This window comes from Triturus cristatus, chromosome 11 (genome assembly GCF_964204655.1).
Source record: "Triturus cristatus chromosome 11, aTriCri1.1, whole genome shotgun sequence".
Lineage (NCBI taxonomy): Eukaryota > Metazoa > Chordata > Amphibia > Caudata > Salamandridae > Triturus > Triturus cristatus.
The window spans coordinates 946004635-946028016 of NC_140594.1; the positions used below are offsets into that span (position 1 = coordinate 946004635).

The window sequence follows — 23382 nt, forward strand, 5'->3', positions numbered from 1 at the left end:
GGGTGGCTGCTATTGAAGCCTTGAAAGTGGAGTTAAAGGGTATTGAGGTATTCAAGATATTACGATATGATTAGCGCAGTATATCTAATGATAGTTTACCTCGTTATGGTGTATTAAACGGTTCGAAATCCCCGATTATGTTTGGTACGACAAAAAGGGCCGAGAAACCGAACCGCCTCCATCTTGGATTGCGGCTCTCTCTCTCGCTTGGGAGTCACGTGGTCTTTTCCGCACACCCTCTGCTTTCCCCTTTCCTTGCATTTAATTAGGAGACAGGCTGAGTTGCTGAGAAGCAAGGTCACATCTGCTAAAAGGGAGTATCAGGCAAATTCCTCTAGGCCTGGGACGAGAAGGGAGTCACCCTTTCGACCTTCTCTGTAAAGATAGTAACCCTTTGTATGTGTAACCGAAACTAGAAATAGGCATGAGCTCATTAGGGGCGCCAGGACTAACTGGTACTTTTCCACATATATGGTTTTGTATGCTGTACTGATAATGTATAAAAGTGTGTTACTGTCAAGGAGCCAGCAGTCTTCCTCGGCGCACCTGATGGGTGAGGATCGACGAGGCTCCTCTATATAGAGTTCTGTGGTGGCTAATAAACGTTTGAACCTTCCACGTTGCCAACTGCTCCTTCTCACCTAATATTGCGGGCCAATGGTAAGTGTGGCCCTTGGGATAATTATTTGGACACAACAGTATCCTGGAAAGAAGAGTACAGGAGAGATGGAAAGTGAGTAGACTGGCCCATTTTAATTATGGAGAAGGCTGCGGCAAGTTACTTGCCTGGAAGATAAACAACGACCAAACAAGGAACTTTATAAAAGAGTTAAAATCGAATAATCCAGAACCTCTAGTTAGATCAAGTGAAGGGATTGAAGAGGCTCTAATTAGTCACTTTGGGGAAGTGTATTCTGAAAACCTAGTTACAAAGGGAGAGAAAGTGAAAGAGTGGCTGGGTCGAGAGGCTCCCCATAAGCTCTCCGAGCCTCAAAGGGAAGATTTAAATAGTCCAATTCTAGACTCTGAAATAAGGAATGCTATTAAAGCAGGGAAAATGAATAAAGCTGCAGGGCCAGATAGTATCCCAGCTGAGATATATAAAAAGTTGGAGAGCTTTTTAGTCCCGTTAATGGGTAGATTGTTCACGGAGATTTTTGAGGGTGGTAAGGAGATCCCACAATCTTGGAATGACGCCATCATTACTCTGATCCTCAAGCCAGATAAATCATTTAACTGTTGTGACTCCTACAGACCCATCTCATTATTAAACTCAGACTATAAAATCTTTACGAAAATGTTAGCAGATAGGCTGAGTGGAGTATTGGATGTGCTACTAAACGAGGATCAGAAGGGTTTTATGTGTGGCAGGGGAATTAAAGATCTAACATACAACCTAATTGGCACGGTGGACATAGCAACCACTTTTAAAATACCTTTAGCAGCCATTACCGTGGCTGCAACAAAACCATTTGACCGGGTTAACTGGTCATTTTTGCAGGAAATTTTAGAACTCTCTAACTTAGGGGATAATTTTTGCAGAGCAATAGCTCTCATATACAAGAATCCTACTTCCAGAGTTTTAGTGAATGGAAATATCTCCAGTAGTTTTAATATCTATAGGGGGACTAGGCAAGGATGTCCTCTATCTCCTCTGCTTTTTAACTTGTATATCGAGCCGCTGGCCGAAAAGATAAGATGTCATGAGGGCATACAGCCTTTTAGCTATCGGGATTGGGTGAAAAGTAGGTCTGTACGCAGTAGTGTACGCCTCGGACCTTAATACAGCACTACCAGCAGTTTATGACCTGGCAGCACGGTATGGGCAGCTCTCTGGGTATGAGATTAATGAAAACAAAACGGTGGTAATGAAATGGAATATTAACTCACAACTAAACTGTGTGAAGGAAGAAATTAGGTACCTAGGAATTCAAATTGAGCAGAAAGTAGAGCAAATCCCTGAAGTTAATTATCAAAAGGTGAATAACGCAGTAGGGAAACTCTTACTTAGCTGGTCCCACCTCCCATTAACAGTTTATGGCAGAGTAAATCTAGTGAAAAGGGCAATTCTGCCTAAGTTTACCTTTCTGTTCCAAAATATCCCAATGGCTTTTAAAGAAATTTGGCTTAAAAAATCTCAATCAAAGATTAGTAGCTTTACTTAGGCGTCGAAAGGGACCAGAATTGCCTGGAAAAAACTCAGATGGCAACATGATAAAGGAGGTCTACGATTACCAGATTTGTCTTATTATGCCTGGGCTTTCTTATTAAAAGGAGGAAAATGTCTATTAAGTAAACCAGACAGCTCAGATACTGGAAGGATGTTTAAAGTTATGTTATCTGAGATACAAGGGGGTGAGCATGAGTTCATAAAAAAATATGGAGACCCACGATATTTTAAAAAGGTGCGATTAAAGACCCTGCAGAGCTTTGCAACAATTTGGTTCAACATCAGGAGAGAAGTCAACATAAGCTATTATAGTGAACTTGCCCCGGTTTGGGATTCTCCGGGGTCCCCAGAATGGTCAAAAGATAGTCTGGCACGTCCTTTGAAAGAGGCAGGGATAAAAACCTAGGGGGAGTTGATGGATGAAGGGGTGCTGATCTCTTGGGAGGAGGCCCAGAAGATAGCCAATGGGAAACTGTCCAAATTTAAATACATTCAAATGAAAAGTTGGAGCCTCACAGATGGGAGACATGCGGGACAATCAAATGTGTTAGAAACCCTAATAATATCTGGTGGACCCAGTAGAAAAGATATGGCAAGATGGTATTGGAGTCTAGTGGAAGGCTCGGATGGGGACTTCATTCTGCCAACAACACTGTGGGAAAAGAACTTGCCGGGAGAGCAGTCAACAAATTTATGGCAAGTATCTTGTAACATGCTATACTCCACAGTCGGTGCTGCAAATTTAAGGCGGAACTACCTTTTTTGTCTCCACAGGGTCTACTGGACGCCATATAAGTTGGCAACATTTGTGAAAGGTGTTACACCAAAATGTCCCAAATGTGGGGAGGAAAGAAGTAATGATGAACATATGTTCTTGGAGTGCCCGGCACTACACGCCTTTTGGAGGGATGTGAGAGATATAGTGTGTCTAATACTCGCAGTGCAGCTCCAGGTAAGCATACCTCTTGTATTCTTTGGGCTACCGGAGAACCATGACTGTCTCACTCAAAACACTAAAAAACTAATTTTCTATTTAGTGTTGTTGGCTCGCAGGGAAATATGCAAAAAATGGATTAAAGCTATACCCCAAACAAAGCAGAATGGTTATCCTCAATAAAATATACAGTTACGTTAGACAGAGCTTTAACGTGTTGGCGAAATGAGTTCTGGCTCTCTTTTGAGAAGTGGGTAAATGCCGGTGTGATTATACAATAATAGTCCTATGATTAGGCCTTTATACCATCTTTGCTTGTTCACCCCGGTGGTAGCTGACGAGATGGTCTGGCCGTTGACAAGGCTACCTATGGTCGGAGTATGAGAAGCAAGGTATAGAGTGTTTCAACTTAGGTCAAACAGACAAAAGAGCTCCGGATGGTACCATTTTCAGGGCGACTCCGGAGATCGATATTTATACCTTTTGTAGACCTGGGCTAATGAGGACAATAAAAAAAAAATTAAAAAAGCTTGCCATATTTGCCAATGCAATATGAAAGAAAAGAAAAATGTTGAAGAATTACATATGTCTAAACTCCCAGATGCTGAGTGGTCTGAATAGCATGTGATTTTTATGGACCATTGATTCTGGACAATATTTGTCATAATTGAGGAATATTCTTGATTTCCAATTGTAAAGATGGAATCATCTACTTCTGAATTTGTAATACTTCCAATTCTGAATGCATTTTTTCTGCATGGGGTATACCAAACATTTTGAAGACAGACAATGGTCCACCTTTTAATGGAAATAAATTCAGTAAATGTCTTGAATTGATGGGAGTGACACATAAAAGAATTACTCCATGTTGGCCATAGGCTAATGGAATAGTTGAAAGATTGATGGATACTATGAATAATCTATTCAAAAAGCCAATCTATCAAAAATCGCAATAGATCAATCTGTGTGCCAGGTTTTATGTGAATATAGAAACACAGTTCACAGTTTGACAGGGGAATGTCCTGCAAATTTGTGATTTGGGAAAGCCAGACAAACAAGTTTGCCACAATTACCGTTGAAACCCCCTAGAGAACATGAACAAATTGCAAAGAAAGTTAAGATGAGGGAAAACAATTAAACAATATGTGGATCAAAAGAAAAACATTCACGGAAAAACCTATCAGGTTGGTGATCTTGTATTAGTAAAACAAAGACAATTGAGGGAATCTGCGAGTAGATTTTATCCATCCATACTAGAAATAACAAAAATAAAAGAATCTGCAATAACTGCACAGAAGGAAAATAGCATAATAGTGAGAAATAAAGCACATTTCAAAAATGTATTTACCTATTCAAGAACAAAAGATACAAATACAGAGACAACAGAAAGAAATAGAAAACAAATACATTGGAGATAATGTAAAAAAAAATGACTGGACCTTTTAGAAGAACAACAAAAATACTCCCAAAAACCCACAAGAATCATTGATTTATACATTTATGTATTTATTTGCTATTGTTATTTATTTATTTGTTCTTTTTATTAAGGGGGAAACATGAAGTGATGTAAAGGATATCATGTAATGGATAGAATGGCATGTGGTCATGAACCACATGCACACATACAGAATGTTGATATTGGAATTAGGAGTTCAGTTATTTGTAGAGAAGTTAACCTGAGGACACAGAGATTGGACAAGGTCCCAGCACTGAAATAAACACTTCAGACAATAACAAGGTTGCCTACGAGTTGTCACACTGACATTACCATTGAATGCATAGGTTTCTGTAAGAAGGAAATATTTCCTGAAAGAAGCATGCAAATACCCTTGAATGTCAGCCTAAGTACATGCTTCACACACTTCAGTACAAGCCTCCAGAGGAACTGGTGTGTAGCATGGGCATTTCAAACATATGGCAACTCAAGTAATCAAACAAAGCTGCAATGATTGTTGAGGTCAAACAGTAGCGAAATGCTGCCTAACTGGACTAACTTCAGGACTTCTCAGAGTAAGATATAAATATACCTGAGGAAAATTATTGCCTCTATCCATTAGGTGAAATTTTAAGAACAGGTAGCCTCCAGTGCCGCATGGCTATTATTACAACAGCCCAAGGTGCATTTATCTTGCAGTAGTCACCTTTCCTTCCTTACCACACTCACTCAGATGAATTTCGGAACAGTAAGCGGACTGTCGCATCAGAAAAACAGGGGTTCAGCTGCCCGATGACTCTCTGTATCAAGATCATTGCAACTGATGAGGCAAACAAAATCAACAAGTTCTTATAATAATATACCCCCACAAAACACAGCAGAAGACCCAACTCCAAGTAGCCCAAGCACCACGAGTCACCCCAACCTGAAGATCTAATAAGAATCACTTTAGTTACACATTCAATAATCTGGTTCAGCCACAACAAATTAGAAGACTCAAGCTGAATCCAGCTATGCCACAGTCTTCCAACATACTAAACCTTTTTCTCTGGGGTATAGTAATCCCTTTCTAATGGCAGCCATCAACATAGACCACCCTCCCAAAACCTTGCATAGTGACTTACCCCAGGTGAGCTCAGAGATGTAAACTGCTGTTCCATTTGGGGCCCTTGCATTGTACCAGTGGTGGAGGAATACAGCTCCAATCCAGATGGCTCCACTCCCTCCAGGGGTCTGAAATCCAGCTGCCTTATTTGAATAAAGACAGAAAACAGAGCTTATAGTAAGTGCTCAACAGGATGCAAATAATACAAGATGTATGTCTCCAAAGCTGGTTGTCGGCTAATGAAGTCACAGGAAATAAACGACGTTCAGTAGCTCTGTTTAGAGCCCATCAGTTGTTCCCCAGAGCCAAACCCTTGTGCATGAAGCATAAGCGAATCCTCAAAAATGTGGGTCATATTGAAATGAGGGTTTGCACCATTTCAGTCCCTGACCAAAACAAAGGATAACATAGACCAAAAGGTTTTGCCATTATTAATGCTTTTCGTTAGAGTTCTCTGAATGCAAATCTTTAGACCCATTAGTACTAGGCGGTAAACTCCACTCCATTTGTGGAGTTGTCAGCACTCCGTTGAGCTCACGGAGTGCGGAGAACTCGCTCCGCATAGTGTAGCGGAGTGTTTTCCCGCTCGCGCTCGCCAGCGGTAAGTTGGTGAGCTCGAGCTGCCATTCAAATAGAATCTTTACTCGAGCGGCAGGAAGATTAGCACAAACTGCAGTTCGCGCTGCACTCCACCACTTGTGGAACTCCGCTGAGTTTTCCTGACACTTCGCGGAGTTCTGTGTAGCAGAACTCCGCAAACTCCGGCCATGCCTAATTAGTACACATATATTAGTTCCGGAAAAGACTTCACTAATAGCCACGTCTGCCCGTGCTGTTTCCAGTCCTGCTTAGTTGCTTAATTTCCAGACCCAGCTGAATTGTTGAAAATAACTTTGAAGTTTTGGTGGCATAATGAGATTCCATCTCTTCACCTTTGTCAATGCCCAAGCAAATAAATGATGACATCATGTGCCAAATTCCTGCAATAATTTCTGTGGAAATCTGAGAAGGGTACACAGCATGATAAAGAAGAAGCATAGCTCTTCAGCTGTCCTGTCAGTTTTGAGGTAGTGTAAGTTCTGCGTGTATCATTTGCACTCTGTGCTCGCTTGTTATTTGCTGACAGCTCCATAGAGCAGCCTCCCTCACATGAAGCAGCTCTAACCTTGATTCTAACTAGGAAATCTATAGGCCTCTTCAAAGCAAAATTTGCTTCATACATGGAGTGTGGAATGATAGTCAAGGGTTATCCACTGTCCTGCGAGCTGTGAAGTCTGTTAATTACTTTAAATTAAAACACCACTCCAAATATGGCCTTGTTTTTTACCATCCGGTTCCCAGAGCGGCCTCCTTCACCCGTTATAGTGCCCACCAGAACTTAGGTGTTACGTTAGGCACCTAAAAAGTACACCATGCCGAGTCGAGAACAACTTTATTCGGTTCATCTGCACCATAAAAGTTCAAAACAAGATCATCATAATGTATCCACCAATTGCAAACGGTAAATTAAAAGAAGAGTATTTCATTAAATTCTTTACATACAATAATTACAATAAAACAGTGTAATAGTATATGGATCATATAAATTGATAAAAGTTCTTGATCTATAATAGACAATTTAAAACAGCATACTATAAGAACCATTCACTATGCAGAGGTACTTCCTCCGTATCGCTTTCTGATAGCCACAGAAGCTTTTATGTAATTGGCCACCATAATACAAATGTCAGGGGCAGCCAGTGAGTACAAAATAATAAAACCATCCAAATGTGTGCAGGGGCAAATTTTTCTTAATAATGGGAATAAAATTTGTATCCTCGCTGTTTCATATAAAGTGCAAAATAAGATAAAGTACATAGTGCTTTGGCTTGTTAAATTGTCACACGGACAAGGTACGAGCTTATCAGCCCACCCACTTTGGCATGGAAATGCCAGTAAAAACTGCAAAGTGCGTAAAAGAAATCTGGTTAAATAAAATCTAGTTTGAAAATCGGTAGTAAAAGTTAAATAGTAGTGCAGCGGGCAAGGGACAACTGTAGTAGACCCAAGTTATCTTGTGCAAAATGTTGCAAATTGGCCCTAGAAAAAAACGCCTCTTTAATAATGGCTTTAGCATTTAGTAGAATGTTTCCCGGGTTATCAAAATAATGCCCCAATCCTATCTCATGATACGTGTCCTTCACAAAGCAAAGACATGGAATTTTTGGGACATAAGCCAAATTTTGGCAATCTGTGATTAATTCACAAGAGAATGTTAACTCTCTGAGAGCCACATTTTTGCCCATAGAAACAAGGGACCACTGGAAATACGATCCTCTACAAACTATAGACCCAATTCCTGAAGACATAGGCGGTTGAAAGCACTATTTAGGGTCATCAATAACCTTTTGGTAAATTTAATTTCCAGTGTTTGTAGCTGGCGGCTGAGTGGTGTCCCCACACCCCTGCCCCATATGTTGCAATCGAAATACATTTTGCTTTAAATACAGTAATGAATTCCCTCACTGGCTTGTAGCCTAATCTGTGTGCAAAACAAAACAGGCCACCCACAGCCCTGTTTGTAAGATGGGGTCTTGCTGTAACAAGTGGATCCCAATACAACTGATTGTTATACAAGTTCCCCAAATACATAAAATTGTCTACTTTTCCTAGTTTCTTGCCCCGTATGACTAAGTTCCTGGTTCTTGTAGACTTAGGATCACATACATTTATATATGATTTAGTAAAGTTAACTTTTAGGTTGAGTGAAGATATAAAATCTGTAACAATATCGAGGGGTTTCTGAAGGCTATTAGCTGTTTTTGCCATCAGCACTGTTTCATCTGCGTTAGCTAATAAAGGAACATTTTTGCTGCCAATTTTAGGGAAATCAAGCTCTCTGCTTAATAAAATAGCTTCCAAGCCATTAGAATATATTAAAAACAAGAATGGGACTAGGATACACCCTTGACGAACACCCTCTGTTGATGCGATCGACTCCGTTTTTTCCCATTGGGTGCCATATCTTATGGCAACCGTGGTGTTAAAGTATAACCTCTGGAGAAGGGATACCAGTGCATCTTCTACGCCCATACCTTTCATCATGGCCCACAATTTGTACCGATTAACTGTATCAAAGGCACGGGGGCAGGGCTTAGCCGAGCAGCAAGATGGCGCTTGTTAAGCAGGCTCTGACGGCCGGGCTTTCTATCCTGCATAATCCTGTTATCAGTGGGGAGATCGAGCTGAAGCTGGCGGCGGAGGGTGCCACGTGGCGTCTTAGTGTGGGCCCTGGCCGGTCTGCGGAGGCACTGCAGCTGCAGCCACAACATCAACGTACTGTGCTGCCGTCACTTCCCCCGGTAAACCTGAGCAGTTATTTGCCCCAAACACGCTGAGGAGAGGTAGGAACAACCTGAGAAGCTGAGGCGGAGATCGCGCTGGAGGTGCTGCTCCGTGTTGCCGCTGTGGACCTGGGAGGCCTGCTAAACGACTGGGAGTGTGTCTGAGGCCTGCCTCAGCGGGGACCTGCCGGCGAGCAGGGCACCTCCTGACAAAAGCTGTTTAAGTCGAAGGAGCGAGACACTGCACCTTATTCGCCAGATGCTGGGCCTTACCTGCAAACCTGCATGGCTGTGAGGCGGAGAACGGAGGAGTGGCGTCGGCACCAGAAATCATCTCAGACACTTGGCAATAGACCTCCCCGACCAACAGTGAGTACCCATTAAGCCCCCTGGGACCTCGCAGGCCTGTGTGCATGCGGGCAGGCCCTTTGGCGAAATTGGGGCTCAGGGCTAGCGCCACTTCCTGATAGCTGAGGGCAGTGCGCCCTAAGCGCTGGGCTGTGAGCCCTGTGTACCCAGGGTTGCTGCGGGACACTGGAGGGGGCCGAGGTATGTGCTGGAACTGGGCACAGAGGGTGCGGTGCAACGGGTTCCTGTGCACTCACGATCCCTGCTGGGGCTGGGGCCTGAATGCTATCATATCACACTCTGCCTAACAGCCTGGCGCTGGCGTCTGCCCGACTTGAGGCCCTGCTGGGGAAGTCCCTGATTGTTCGTGCTGCCAGCTAAAGACACCCTGCGAAGTTAGGACAAGAGTAATTGCCGTGTACAACATTGTCGGCATACAACATGGGGAAAAGCGACCCAAAACAACCCAAACTCACATTTGAGAACAAGCGTCACACCCGCACTATGGACTCTGAGCATGAACTTGAATCCCAGCCTAGCGGAGACCCTCAAGACGAAGACTTACGCACAATCATGCTGGAAGTGCGCACAAATCTAAAATCTATTGATACTAAGCTCGACGGGCTCACCTCCATGTTGGACTCAGTGAAGCATCAAGTAGATTTGCACAACACCAGATTAGACGCCTTAGAAAACCATGCGGCAGAAGCTCACGAATTCCAAGTTGAGTCCAAGAAACACCTTCTCCACATGGAAAAAGCCCTGTCCGTAATCCAAGCGAAGAACGAGGACTTGGAAGCGCGCTATAGGCGCAACAACCTCTGCATAGCTGGAATACTGGAAACCACAGCCATACCCAAAATGGAGCCATACGACGAATCTCTGCTGTGTGAACTGTTTCCGACTGCACTATCTGCCATGTTCGTGGTAGAACGTGCGCACAGAACATTGGGTCCTAGACCACCAGTTGGCGGCACGCCCAGGCCCATAATAGCGCGTCCTTTGAACTACAGAGACAGGGACTCCGTCTTAAAAGCAGCTATAGACTATGGCCCCATCAATCACCAGGGCAATAATATTTCCATCTTTCCTGATTTTACCCCCATGGTCCAGGCCGCACGAAAAATAATTCCTCCCTACTAAACGCCTACTGCAGCGTGCCGAAAACCCATACGCAATGCTCTATGCAGCCAGGCTCAAGATCTCGCACGACGGCCAGGCCCACTTCTCCGATGCCAAATCCACCCTTAAATACACCAAAAATATTTGCTCTGGGCAACGCTCACCTCGCTCTTCACAAACCGTCGAAAAAGAAGCAGGACTTCACGACAATGACTGATGGCAAACTGCTACCACGCTGCAATGCAATACGCCACCCTGCCCGAACTGATTCTTTGATTAGCAATTTGCATCGCTATTAGGCGCTGTTCTTTAACAAATCGGCCCTTATGGCTCACCTGACTATCCTACACATGCTCCCAGAGCGTTCAGACCAGCCCAGTCACCCTGCCTCATGTGCGGGGTAGTTCGCCGGTGACTCATGCCTCCGCAGGGAGATCTCCCATGGTTACAACTGACTGCTTCGTTTGCGGGATTGTTGGAGTGGGATTTTCACAACCTGTTTGGGGGGTTGGTGTGGGAGGGGGGATGGACACGGGGTTCTACAAGTTAAATGGCAAGTTGGATCTCGTCACTAGGACATCGGCTACATATGCTCCATCATGCGCAGATATGAGCCTAACAGTTATTTGCATCGCACATTGCAGCTCAAGCACAGACGCCACGTGTAAACCTGTACAAGCACAAATTGGGGTGGTTCAGACACGCCTGCCTCATCACTGACCATACTCAATGACGAAAGCTACATGCATCACATGGAACATACCCGACCTTAATTATTATTATTGTTTTTTTGTATAGCGCATAGCTACCTGAGGGCGTCCCAACACTAGCGACTAGACAGAGAACAGTTAAATTATTAAGTGGATTGATTGAATAACCAGGTCTTGAGCAGTTTCAGGAATGGAAGATGAAGAGGTTCGCCACGGATAAAAGGGGGCTGCGTGTTCCAGAGTCTGGCCACATTGTGGGTAAATGATTTGCCTCCACTTCTAGACCTTTTCATTTTTAGTGTGAGTGCCAGATGGAGGTAGGAAGAGCGAAGGAATTTCCTAGGATGTTAAGGGGTGATGAGAGGTCTGTAAATGGCTGGTACTAAACCCCAATAGGTCCTATGAGCTATACATAGGGCCTTAAATGTAACTCTCTCCGAGACCAGTAGCTAATGAAGAGTTCTAAGGGCTTGTTTGGCCGACTTGTTTTTTGGTACACTCAGCAGTAGTCTAGCTGCACAATTCTGTGCAACCTGGAGTTTCCTCAGGGTAGCTGTGGGCGCTCCCAAATATAAGGAGTATATATAATGACCATAGAAAAGCCAGACTGGTTCACGCCTACTTGATAACACATAAGATTGACATATGTTTCCAGCAAGAAACTCCTCTCCAAAGTGCCAACGATCCCAAACTCCAAAGCAGACACTGGGGGGAGGTGCACCCAGCTGTATATTCAAACTATGTGAGGGGAACAGCAATCCTGATAAGGCACAATAATGGCTGGACCACGGCTAGCTCGATTATTGATACTGAGGAACGCTATGTCTTACTGAAAGGTACCTTGCACACCACACCTGTAACTCTGGCTGCTGTATATAGCCCCAACACTGACAACCCAGACCTATTTGAGACTATCTGGTCTAAAATTATATCACTAGAAGAAGAGTCGGTTATATGGGGGGAGACTTTAACGTCGATTTGCAAGACTCTTTAGATAGGGTAGGCAGCACCCGAGAACTGCACCCCAAAGCAAACAACATACTCACTACTATAATTCAGGAACACGATCTCATAGATATCTGGCGCTCCTGGCATCCACATGCCTGAGAAGGCACCTGCATTACCGCCTTCCACAGTGCATGGTGCAGACTAGACTACTAGTTAATGTCTAAGAATGTAGCCACTTGGACTACCGCCGTCAAACACTTACCACGCAACCTGTCCGATCACACCCTGGTGTTATTCACCTGGACTATACCTCTGTCACTACCGTGTGCTTTTAGCTGGCGCCTACCGTCGCACACATTGTAGGACGTAGCTTTTAGAGAAGAGGTGCGCGAAGAACTCCAACGGTACTTTGCTACCCATGAAAAATTGGTAGACTTACCCTCCACACTGTGGGAAGCCTTTAAAGTTGTCATTCGAGGAATCTGTATAGCTAAACAATCTCGGGTATTAAAGTCTACCTTAGAGAAACTAGAGGAAGAGATACACCAAAAAGAACTACTATACTATCACACTGGTATCCCTGCACATTTAGTCACTACCTGGAAAAAGCTATCCGAGTATGAAGCGGAGGCGGTTCGTGAGACACATTTCCTGGGCAAAGGTGCTCGCGCCCGCAGATACGGAGAGGGGGACCATCCGGGTAGGGCCCTAGCACGCTCACTTAAACCACAATACGCTACCTCATCAGGGCTCGACAAATCCACTCGACCGCTCGCATTTGCGAGGTAAATTTTATGAGGTCGAGCTATTTTTAGGTCCTACTCGCCCTTTCTGGCGAGTAGGAAAACATACTAACTCTTGTCCTCGTCTTTGAAAACGGAGCAAATGTGACAAGATAACAAGATTTAAAGGCCTTTTTGTTGCTCACAAAGCAAATGAGCAATAAAAATGCCTTTAAATCTTGTTATCTTGTCACTTTTGTTCCGCTTTCAGAGACGGAGGTCAAGTAGGTCACTGTTAGGGCGAGGAGATTTTTCAAGGTACTAGTCCTGCAGGACTAGTACCATTTTTCAGATTTTTCGAGCCCTGCTCATACATAATTGAATTGCTCAGATGTAGATTCCAACCCAATCCGGGGACAGGTCGCTACTCTAGGAAGAATGAAGGATTTTTTTACAACACTCTACACTGCCACACACTCTGGCCAGAACCCTGAACTACAGGACAACCTGGACTCCATCGAGCTAGTTTGGTTGAGCGATGCCCATCATGAATACCTTGATGAACCCTTCTCAATAGCAGATATCACTCGGGTGATCAGAGGTCTGCCGGGTGACAAAGCTCCTGATCTTGATGGGCTGACACCCTCCTTCTATAAAACATACGCTGAAGAGCTGGCCCCCCACTTATTAGCAGTTTATCAGGAATCACTTGACAGCAGCTTCCTCCCCCCTACAATGCACGAGGCTGTGATAATTACACTTCTAAAACCGGTCAAACAAGCCAATATGTGTAACGCTCATCATCCTTTACCTCTGATAAACATTAATGCAAAGATACTTGCTAAACAGACAGACTGCAACCGCTTCTCCCGACTGTGGCCAGATCGGACCAATCGGGGTTTATACCCGGGCGCACTACCTCACATAATTTGCGCACTTTTTTCTGAGTCGTCCACCAAATTGACCCAGAACTCCATGCCTTAGCCGCTTTTCTGGACACTACCTAAGCATTCGATTACCTGGAATGGTCGTTTCTCTTTACCATACTACCTAGAATTGGCTTAAGCACAATTTTTTTTAAACTTATCCAACTACTTTACTCGCGCCCTACAGCCAGGCTCAAGGTAAACGATCTAATATCCGACCCGTTCCCTGTGTCCCGTGGCACCAGGTAAGCGTGTCCTCTTTCGCCCCTGCTATTTGCAATAGCGATGGAGCCTCTAGCAGCTCGGCTGAGACAACATCACAAGGCTAGAGGACTCAGGTTCTCGGACAGAGGCCTGATAATATCAATATATGCTGATGACATCACACTCTATATAGGTGACCCGGAATCTAACCTTAACCCGGTACTGCGGGAGATCCTACTGTTCGGTGGTATGTTGAGCATGCAGGTAAACTGGGCCAAATCGACGCTCCTTGCCCTAACGCCGACCCCTATAACGCTTGCACTGGACTTCCCCCTGACCTGGGCGGACGGTGTAGTAAAGTATCTAGGAATATGGCTCAGTAAAGACCTACAAGAAATATGGCGCCTGAACTATGGCAGGTTGATCACTTGGCTATAGACTAAAATAGCCATATGGGCTAAGATGCCGCTGTCACTGGCCGGCAGAATTGCTATTGCAAAAATGATCATTTTGCCCGAACTCCTGTATTTGTTCGTTAATATACTCCTCATACTTACACAGACCTTTTTCCGACAACTGCACTCTCTCCTTATATCTCACACTTGGGACGGGAAACAACCTCGCATTCCCTGGGAGGTGCTGACCCTACCGCTCCAACAGGAGGGACTTTGAGTACCGGACATTGAGCTCTATGCACTCAGGCACAGCACCTACACTTTTGGTCGCACCCCACTCCATTCCAGCCTCATGTTGCTATCGAAAAAGATGTGGCCTTCCCTGTCCCATAACCAGCAGCACTTTACTCTGCAAACAAAAGACCGAGGGAAGAAATCAGCACAGTGGAGACATTGCGTTGGGCGTGGGAGGGACTTCAATGCTGCGCAAAGTTGCCATTACTATATGCTCCCTCGATACAGCTCGCACATCACCTCAGCATACTTGCTATGCAAGACACTAGCTCTATTCAACGTGCACGCCAGATGGGACTAGACACGTTTAATGATCTGTAGCCAGACAACAAATTCCTGGATAATCCGTACAGTCCAACGAGCGCTCAGACCCCAATTCTGGAACTGTTTTTATATTATCAACTTAGAGCTCATTGCAGCTGACTTCACTCCACTTTCCCATCTGCGCCGGCGCAATTAGATGCGCTTGAAAACATTCTAACTCAGCCGTCACCCAAGAAACTCATTACTCGTATATACAACGCAACACAGTGCACCTCGCCGGTCACTAAACCCTCGGCATTGGAGCAATGGAGCAGACATCTAACCCCACCACCTACTGAGAAACAATTGGCCTATTGCTGTGCCCAGCTCCGGCGTCTGTCATCTAACTATAAGCTCAGATTCGTTCACTTCAAATACATACATAGGCTGTAATGCATGGCCATACAACTACACAAAATGGGACTGAGACCAGATGACACATGCTGGAGATGCACTACAGCGCAGGCTTCCTTCCTCCATTTAGCATGGACATTCCGGCCCATCTCACAATTCTGGCACAAGGTTTTTGATCTTATTCAATAAGTGACAGGATTTCAACTTAGCCGCACTCCCCTCACACCTTTACTGGGCCACGTGGTGGAGGCTCCCACAGGCACGGGCCGCCTGTCGGCCATGATGCTCCTCCTGGCAAAGCGGCGCATTGCGATACTCTGGGGAGCACAAAGGGCACCCAACGTAAACAAGTGGATACAGGATATCTCTTACTGCCAGTAGATGTTGGCGGCATACTGGGAGTTAATGCCCATGGAGTCTAGGTCCAAAGATATCTGGGCTCTGTTTTATTACATGGGCAGCTACACGCTACATGCCACCGACCCCTACAACTCACGTACCTGGCCTCACAAACCTCAACAACACCACACCACCTTCACCTGTGCCCTAGCCTGACCTCACTGGCTCATTGGACTACTCGTAGAGCCCCCCCGCAGCACCCATACACAAGAGTGGACTGGAGCGGCACGTGCTGCAGATATCAAGAAGGGGGGATTAACCTCCTGTAATCACACCAGCTTATTTCCCACAGTCTAATAATAGGATGAAGCCCTATTGTATAGTTAAATGTATCTTACTACACAATTTGCATACTTATAGTGAATCTGCACTGCTGTCTATATTTCTGAGAACACCTGCTTGCCTACTATTCCTTAGGGTCTTTGTGATGCTGACATATACCTCCTATGTCTTATGTGATGTGTGTTTGATGCAAAATATATAAATAAAGTTTTAAAACCTAAAAAAAATAAGAAAACTGTATCAAAGGCACTGGACAAATCCATGAAGGCCAAGTGGATTGAACCCTTCCTGCCCTTCACGTATTTGTTAATAATTAGGGAGAGATTAAGGCATTGCTCAGTCGTGCCTAATCCCCTCCTAAAACCATATTGTGTTTTAGACATGACCCCTAAATTGGATGCTCTGGTCTCCAAACAGGCAAGCAGGACTCTGCCCAACACCTTAACCATTGCGTCAATAAGTTAAATTGTTCTGTAGCATGCCGGGTCACTTCTATTGCCCTTTTTAAACACAGGGACCACTAGAGCCTCTTTCCAGGATGTGGGCATGGGGCAATTGATAGTTGACTTAAAAACATTCATCAACAATGGCGCCCACAATTTAGGATTGCTTTTGAAAAGATCGAGAGGCACCCTGTCTGGGCCTGGCACTTTCAAACAGATCCCCTGTGCTATTGGCTCCTCCATCTTGAATACTACGATACATAGACTAAGTTGGGTGGCTGTAGATAAATCTTCGGACGGATCCCTTGAAAAACTCTCTACCTTCTTGCTTAGCGGGTTACAGATCATAGAAAAATTAGCTACCCAAGCATCTGACAAAATAAGTGAGTCTATCTGCCTTACTTCTTCAGTACAAAATGGGCAGGTAATGACTTCCCAATTTTTTGGGGTGTCTTTTAAGGCTCCTGTTCCCTCTAGATCATCCCATGCAGAGCTTCTCATGTCAGCTTTCCTTTCCTCAATTACGAGTTTGTACTTGTGCCTTGCAGCTTCAATCAAATCTCTATTGCGCGGAGTAGCATTGAGTGCCCTTTTTAATTCTTTATGGGCTCTGGTGCAATCAGAGTTGAACCATCGGGCCTCCTGAGGTTGCCTATGCTGTGCTCTCCCGGTCAGTCGTTTAGCTACATCATTGCACATTGTGCCAAACTCTTGGATAGCATGCCTACCCTGAGCCTGACGATTGTTAAAACTGGGAGTTCCACAGCTATCCTACCACTCTAAAATGAGTCTGCTCTTTTTCGCCAGGTTCCACTTTAACACCCTCTCGCTGTGCTCTCTGTGAAGATCCTGGGAGTGGCTAGGCACATCAACAGACAAAGATCTTTCCACACAGTTCAGGAGCCACACTTTCAGATCAAGAGACAAGCGAGTGGGCCATCAGTGGTTTTCAGGAGCTGGCAGTGACAAGGCTTAACCACTTGCCCCTTACTGACCTATCCTTGTGACTATCTGGACTGGGTGCAAACTTGTGAAGAATTTCCTGGGGCAGCATCAGATGTGTCATAAAAGTAATGTGTGTGTTGATATTGTGCCAGTCATTTTTGTGTGTTTAACATAATTACATTTTTGAAGGTCAATTTGTATTAATAGTATTAACAACAAAATGCTGTTGTATGTTTACACTAGTAATAAGGACAAACGAACTTAAATCCCAAAACATATCTTTTTCCTGGGTGTTTTTGAAAAAAAACAAATTACAAGGAGGATAATTACTCATATTTGAGCGGGACCTCCAGGAGTGCCTGCACACAATTCTATTGCTCCTGCAGGTGTAAAATAAGTACAGATTTCAAAGTTTGTAGCTAACAATAAAAATCCTTCACATTACTACCACATATTCTTCTGCCTTTCAAATTCTAACCACAATTCCTAAAGAGGTTTGTAATACCTTTTATTAAACCAGCTGAAAATAAAGTGCAGTGATGGTGCTCTGCAGTTGTTTATAAGTCACAGAGACCCCCCTTTTCTGGTGTCAGCTGCACAATGGTAAGAATACAGTTTTGTGCTTTGAGCGTAACAGGTCAATGCTGATCTCTAATAATCTAACAATATATGACACTGTCATAGCGCTGGGACGCCCCATTGCTGGGGCAGCCATGCGCTTTACAAATCCAATACCATAACATAACATTGACTGGCTCAAGGTATTTGATTCTAAGGGGAGGAATATTTTACTGCAGTCCCGAAAGCAGAAGGAATGGAGTAAGCAATGGTTGGATTACTGATCCAAGTTACTGTTCCAAATCCATCCCTCAATGACAGCCTGTGCTAATTATATTCCCCCGTAAAAATAATACAGGGAGTCATATAAGTTTTGGTGAGCCAGAGACACCACCTCTAACAGCCCAGTAAGAAATTAGGTTATTGGAGGAGAGGGGTGGAAGCCCCACTCAAGTAATAACCTTAATCCGTGTACGGGTAAACCACAAAAGTCACTACTTTAGCCTGTGCTTAGCCCTCTGGAAATAAGGCACAAAAGTAGTTAGGCTTAACTTAGAGGCAAAATATAAAGTATATATGCAGCACACAAACAGTACTAAAGACACAACAAAAGAAAAATCCCCAAACTATTCGGAAAAATAGAGTACATTTTAATAAATAGAAGGACACCAAAACGAACCCAATCCAATCAGTAGAACCAGACTTGTTCATTTTGCAAGTTTTTAGTGAAAATAACAGCAAGGAGCACAAACAGCCTCTCGTGGGTATCTGACCACCCTAGACTTGGGATAAGTCATAAGTTTAGGCCGACAGCACTGGAGCGCGGGTCAGATAAAGGGACCCGGTTAGTCTCTCTGAAGTGTTACCTTCTCAAATCTTATGTGTAGAGTTCAGTTTGAGTTGGAGGGAGCCGCGAGGAGGAGGCTTTCGGCATAAGGAGGAGACTTTCGGCATGAGAAGCAGGTAGAGCGGGTAGAACGTGGCATTTTCTATAGCACAATGAGCCAGTAGTCACTGGAGCCTTGCGTTGGTTAATAGTCGTGGACAGTCGCTATCAGCATGAAGAGCAGGTTGCCAATCGTTGCAAACGGTCGTTGTCGGCACGAAGAGCAGATCCCGTTGGATTGTCGTCATGGGTGGTCAATTTTTAGCCTGAAGAGGTTCTTTTGCAGTCACGAGGAGACCAACATTTCTGAATCTTCACCTTTTCTTCAGGGGAGTTCTGACTGATCGCAGCCTAGGGCCCAAGAACTGGGGGCACCTCTTGGGGGATCAGGACTCACTCCAGCAGACGCCAGCAGCAGGGTTCAGGCAGGTCGTGTTGGTGCTTGTCAGCTGGGAAGTAGCAGAGAGGCCTCTGAAAGCTTGTTGTGTCCCTGTAGCTCACACAGGAGGTCGACGAACTGACCCTTGGAGTCACTCTGTGTAGCATGGGATTAAGGCAAGCAGGTCCAATTTCCTTTCTTCAGACAGCAAGGCAGTCTGTCCAGCAGCAGGGCAGCCCTTCTACTGAATCTTCTACAGGTACTTGAGTGTTCTGATGAGGTTCTGAAGGTCCCACATTTATATTTGGTGCCAACCTATGGCAGGGGCGGCAGAGGGATGGAGATACCCTGGTCTACATTCCAAACTTGTCTGGTCAGTTCTTCCCCTGGCTCCAAACTGTCTAGGGTGACAATGGCAAGGGCAAGCCTGGTGTTAGGTTCCTTTGAGTGTAGAACAGGCATAGCCCTTTGAAGTGTAATCGAAGCAGAGTACAGCTCCTCCACAGCTATCCTGTCTGGAAGACACTCTGCCTTCACACCTAGGTTTTATTTGCCTCAGTGTCTGGGAGGAAAACATAAACCCCAATCCCCAACAGCAGAACCATTTACAGTCCTGTAATCCACTGCACTGTCAGAAGGCACACATGTTTGGGACAAGAAAACTCCAACTTTTTAAAACTGGTATTTTAAGAATTGTGATTTAAAATCCAATGTTATCCTTGAAAGGATTTTAAATTACAATACATTTGAGTGTAAACAACATATCTGCTACCAATCCATAGTTAGCACTTATTCAATGTAATAAGGTAACTTAGTATAAGTCAATGGGAGACAGTGGCCTTACAACAGTGAAAAAGGACTTTAGAGGTTTTTCACTGCCAGGACATTTAAACTTAAGTACATGTGTCCTCCTTTTTAAATAGTATGCACCCTACCCTAGAAGCCATTAGGGCCTACCTTAAGGGTGACATTAAGTAATAAAAAGGAAAGTTTAGCCATGCAAAGGATTTATTTTGCCAGGTCGAAATGGCAGTTAATAACTGCAATACAGGCTGCAGTGGCAAGCCTGAGACATGTTTTAAAAGGCAATTTTGGTGAGTGGCGCAATGAGGGCTGCAGTCCACTAGTAGCATTGAATTTACATGTAGTACCATCTATTAGGGAATAGCAAGCAAATTAAATGTACCAATCATGATGCACCAATCATGCTTATAAGGGAGGGCGCAAGTACTCTACCACTGATAAGCAGGGAAAATGTGCAGAGTCCTAAAACCCAACAAAAACAAGTTCAGCAAAGGAAGGAAAAGAGAGCCCAAAATCTGTGGTGACTCTGCAGAAAGATCTACGTCCAACAAGCTAATTCTGCCAAATTTTAAGTTTCACATTATATTGGTTGCTGTTTTTTCACCCGTACTAGCCACCTCAAAAGCAGCTCCTGCATTCATGGTGGTACTTTGCATGACAAAAAATGAACAGCAGGGGTAAGTTCACCCTGCATTGGTGGCATGCAAACCTTTCAGCACTTGCTCCTTCTTCCAAAGACATGGAAGGGGCTTTCTTCACACAATACATAAATAAATAAAATAACGTCCCTGATAGACTGAGCATTTTCTTTGAGTGAGTGTGGGATGAAGTCAAAATTCCTCTGAGACCATGGTTACAAAAACAACAACTACCAGCAAAGCTTCTGCTTCCACCCTAGTACACTTCAGGATTCGCCTACATACCTATATAATGATCAGGCAACCTAGGAATCCCGGGCTAGTACGATGTACTTGTTATTGGCATGTTGCACACACCATGCACAAATTACACATGGAGGCACACAATTGTTTTCAAGACACTATTACTGTATTGTGTGAAAAGCCTCAGATTATGTAGACATTGCAATCAAAAGTATAGATATTGTGAGTTCCTAATCCCAAGGCTAGACTACGGGCCTTATTCACCAATCAGTCATGAATTTGATTTGTAAGAACCCTGTACATACCAATTCTTCACAAACCTACTGTAAAATCAAGACATTAAGACCCTGTTTTAAACTTGCCTCTGGGGAAAAACATGATAAAGGCAAAACAAACGAGGCAAGGGGACACAGATTTTATTAAAGGGAGATGTGAGAACTCTCCACTGCTTAGCATGTTTCTCCTTCAGTTGCTTTTATTGGATGGCTTGGACCCTACTACAGGATGTAACTTAAGGGGCACAATGGGTGACTGCTTCAATTTTTGCTGTTTTGGTATTACAGAAAGGGCCACAATCGCTGGGACGATCCATGTCTAACATATATCACACCATAAGACGTGCTGCACCCTCACTATCCCAACGCATCTTTCCCTCTTTTGCAAGGAATGTGGGGTTTGGCTCCCTTCAAATAAGGGAAAGCCTTTGTCCTTGCATAGTATTGAAAATATGGGCAGAGTGGCCAAAAGGGCATCAGAATGCAGGATTGGGTGCTATATATTAAGTTGTGCACAGTCAGTGCACTCCCTCCCTGAAGGTGCCGTATAGAGATACAGGAGTGTTAGGAACTCCCCAGGCATCCCATGTAAGTGGGAGTAGTCATACATCTGCGGGGTGTGGGGGGCAGGTGGTCCATGACCCTTTGCTCAAAGTTCTTTGAGCCCATCTGCCTCAAAAGACAGACCAGTGGTGTCAAACTGCTGAGCATAAATGTACAACTTTACTAGTGGCAGTACACCTGGACACTGACCCCGACAGTCCTGGGCACACCAAACTGAGGGCTGACTATAGGGCACGGGGATGGCATCCTACTACTGAGATTTGACTGTGCTATATATCCTAGAAATGCATATTATGTTTAAAAGCTGTAAAGCATCTGCATTTCAGCCATTGGCACATGGATCAGGCCTTCTGCACAAAACGGTCATCACTATACTTTTACTGCACATGGATAAAAGGCCTAGCCATAAATGTAAGAGTTAAAGTATGGAGGACTAAGACAAGCTATCTACACAATACATAATGTCACATACACAGTTTTTGGTGTGATACGGCTGGCAGGTCAAAGTATGGCCACCTCTCCTGACAGTATAATAGACAATCATTGCACACAATTACAAAATACAAACACTTCAAGGGGGCCAATTGGCCTCTCCCCGGAAAGAACCATCAAAAATAGCAGCCTGACAATGTGCGAGCTTAGTCTAAGGAATGCACTTCTTTCCTCTCCAGCATATTCTGTTAAAGCTACTGGCAATATACCTCCACGAGCACAGCACAAACCCAGGAAGTGTTTTCACAGAGATGTTAGATTTCTGGGCTCTTCACGTGGCTGCCGCTGTGGCGGAGGAATTCCCCCCCCCCCCCCCCCCCCCCCACAGTAAAATGATAATAAATTGTTTTTATCATCATGTTATTTTTTCCTGTTTCCCACTAGAGTCAGCCAAGTCTGGGCGGGGTGGGGTTTGGCTGTCGTCACAGCCAGCAGGAGAGAAGTAGTGCACACTGTAAGTGTGCACGACGGTTTAGCCATATGTCTTAGGCCAGCCAAGCCGTCATGCATACCTATGTTGCTCCAACTCGCTGTGTTGCACAGCTGGGTTGGAGAAATAGCACAGACTCCCAGGCACTGTCTGAACGGCAAACCAAGCCGCTCAGACCAATCCTGGAGCTGCTCTCATGCTACTGAGAGCAGCGCCAGGATTGGGTGGGGAGCCTGTGATCATGTCCCAGGGACTGCTGGGACACCATCAAGAGAGAAGAGGTGCACCAAGGTGGTCCGAAGAGTTGAAAGAGGTACTTTTTTTGTTATAATTAATTCCCTAATCCTTCGTTCAATCCTCCCTACCCCATGCCCACTACAGTTTTGGGGCAGCCACCACTGCTTGAGAACTGGAAGGAGTTCTGACTCAGATTATCCCCGCCACCTAAACAGGATTTTTGTTGTGCATTATACGAGCAGCAGTTACATTACACAAGGACACATTCATTTTGGTAGGCACGAGGAGATTAAGTGATTTGTCCAGAATCACATTATTTTGAGCCAACGCAGAGGCTCGAACCCGGTTTGCAAACCTGCTTCCTCAAATTCAAAGTCGGTAGCTCTAGTTGTTAGGCCACCTCCGCTCCACAAGTTTAGCTATAGAATAGGCTTGCAACTTTCAAATAGCCTTACCAGTTCCTCAAAATCACCTTTGGAAGAAAGGACTTAAAGACGTAACGAGAAAAGCTCCT

General features: G+C 44.5%; 1 protein-coding gene across 1 annotated transcript in view; it reads right to left on the bottom strand.

The window, feature by feature from the left end:
* The window catches only part of LOC146785727 (aspartate aminotransferase, cytoplasmic-like), a 540935-nt gene that overhangs the window by 440200 nt on the left and 77353 nt on the right, over nucleotides 1-23382 (bottom strand). Inside the window, exon 3 of the mRNA XM_085633572.1 lies at nucleotides 5664-5787. Within this exon, the coding sequence (XP_085489698.1) occupies nucleotides 5664-5787 (124 nt within the window). The remainder of the gene's footprint in view (nucleotides 1-5663; nucleotides 5788-23382) is intronic.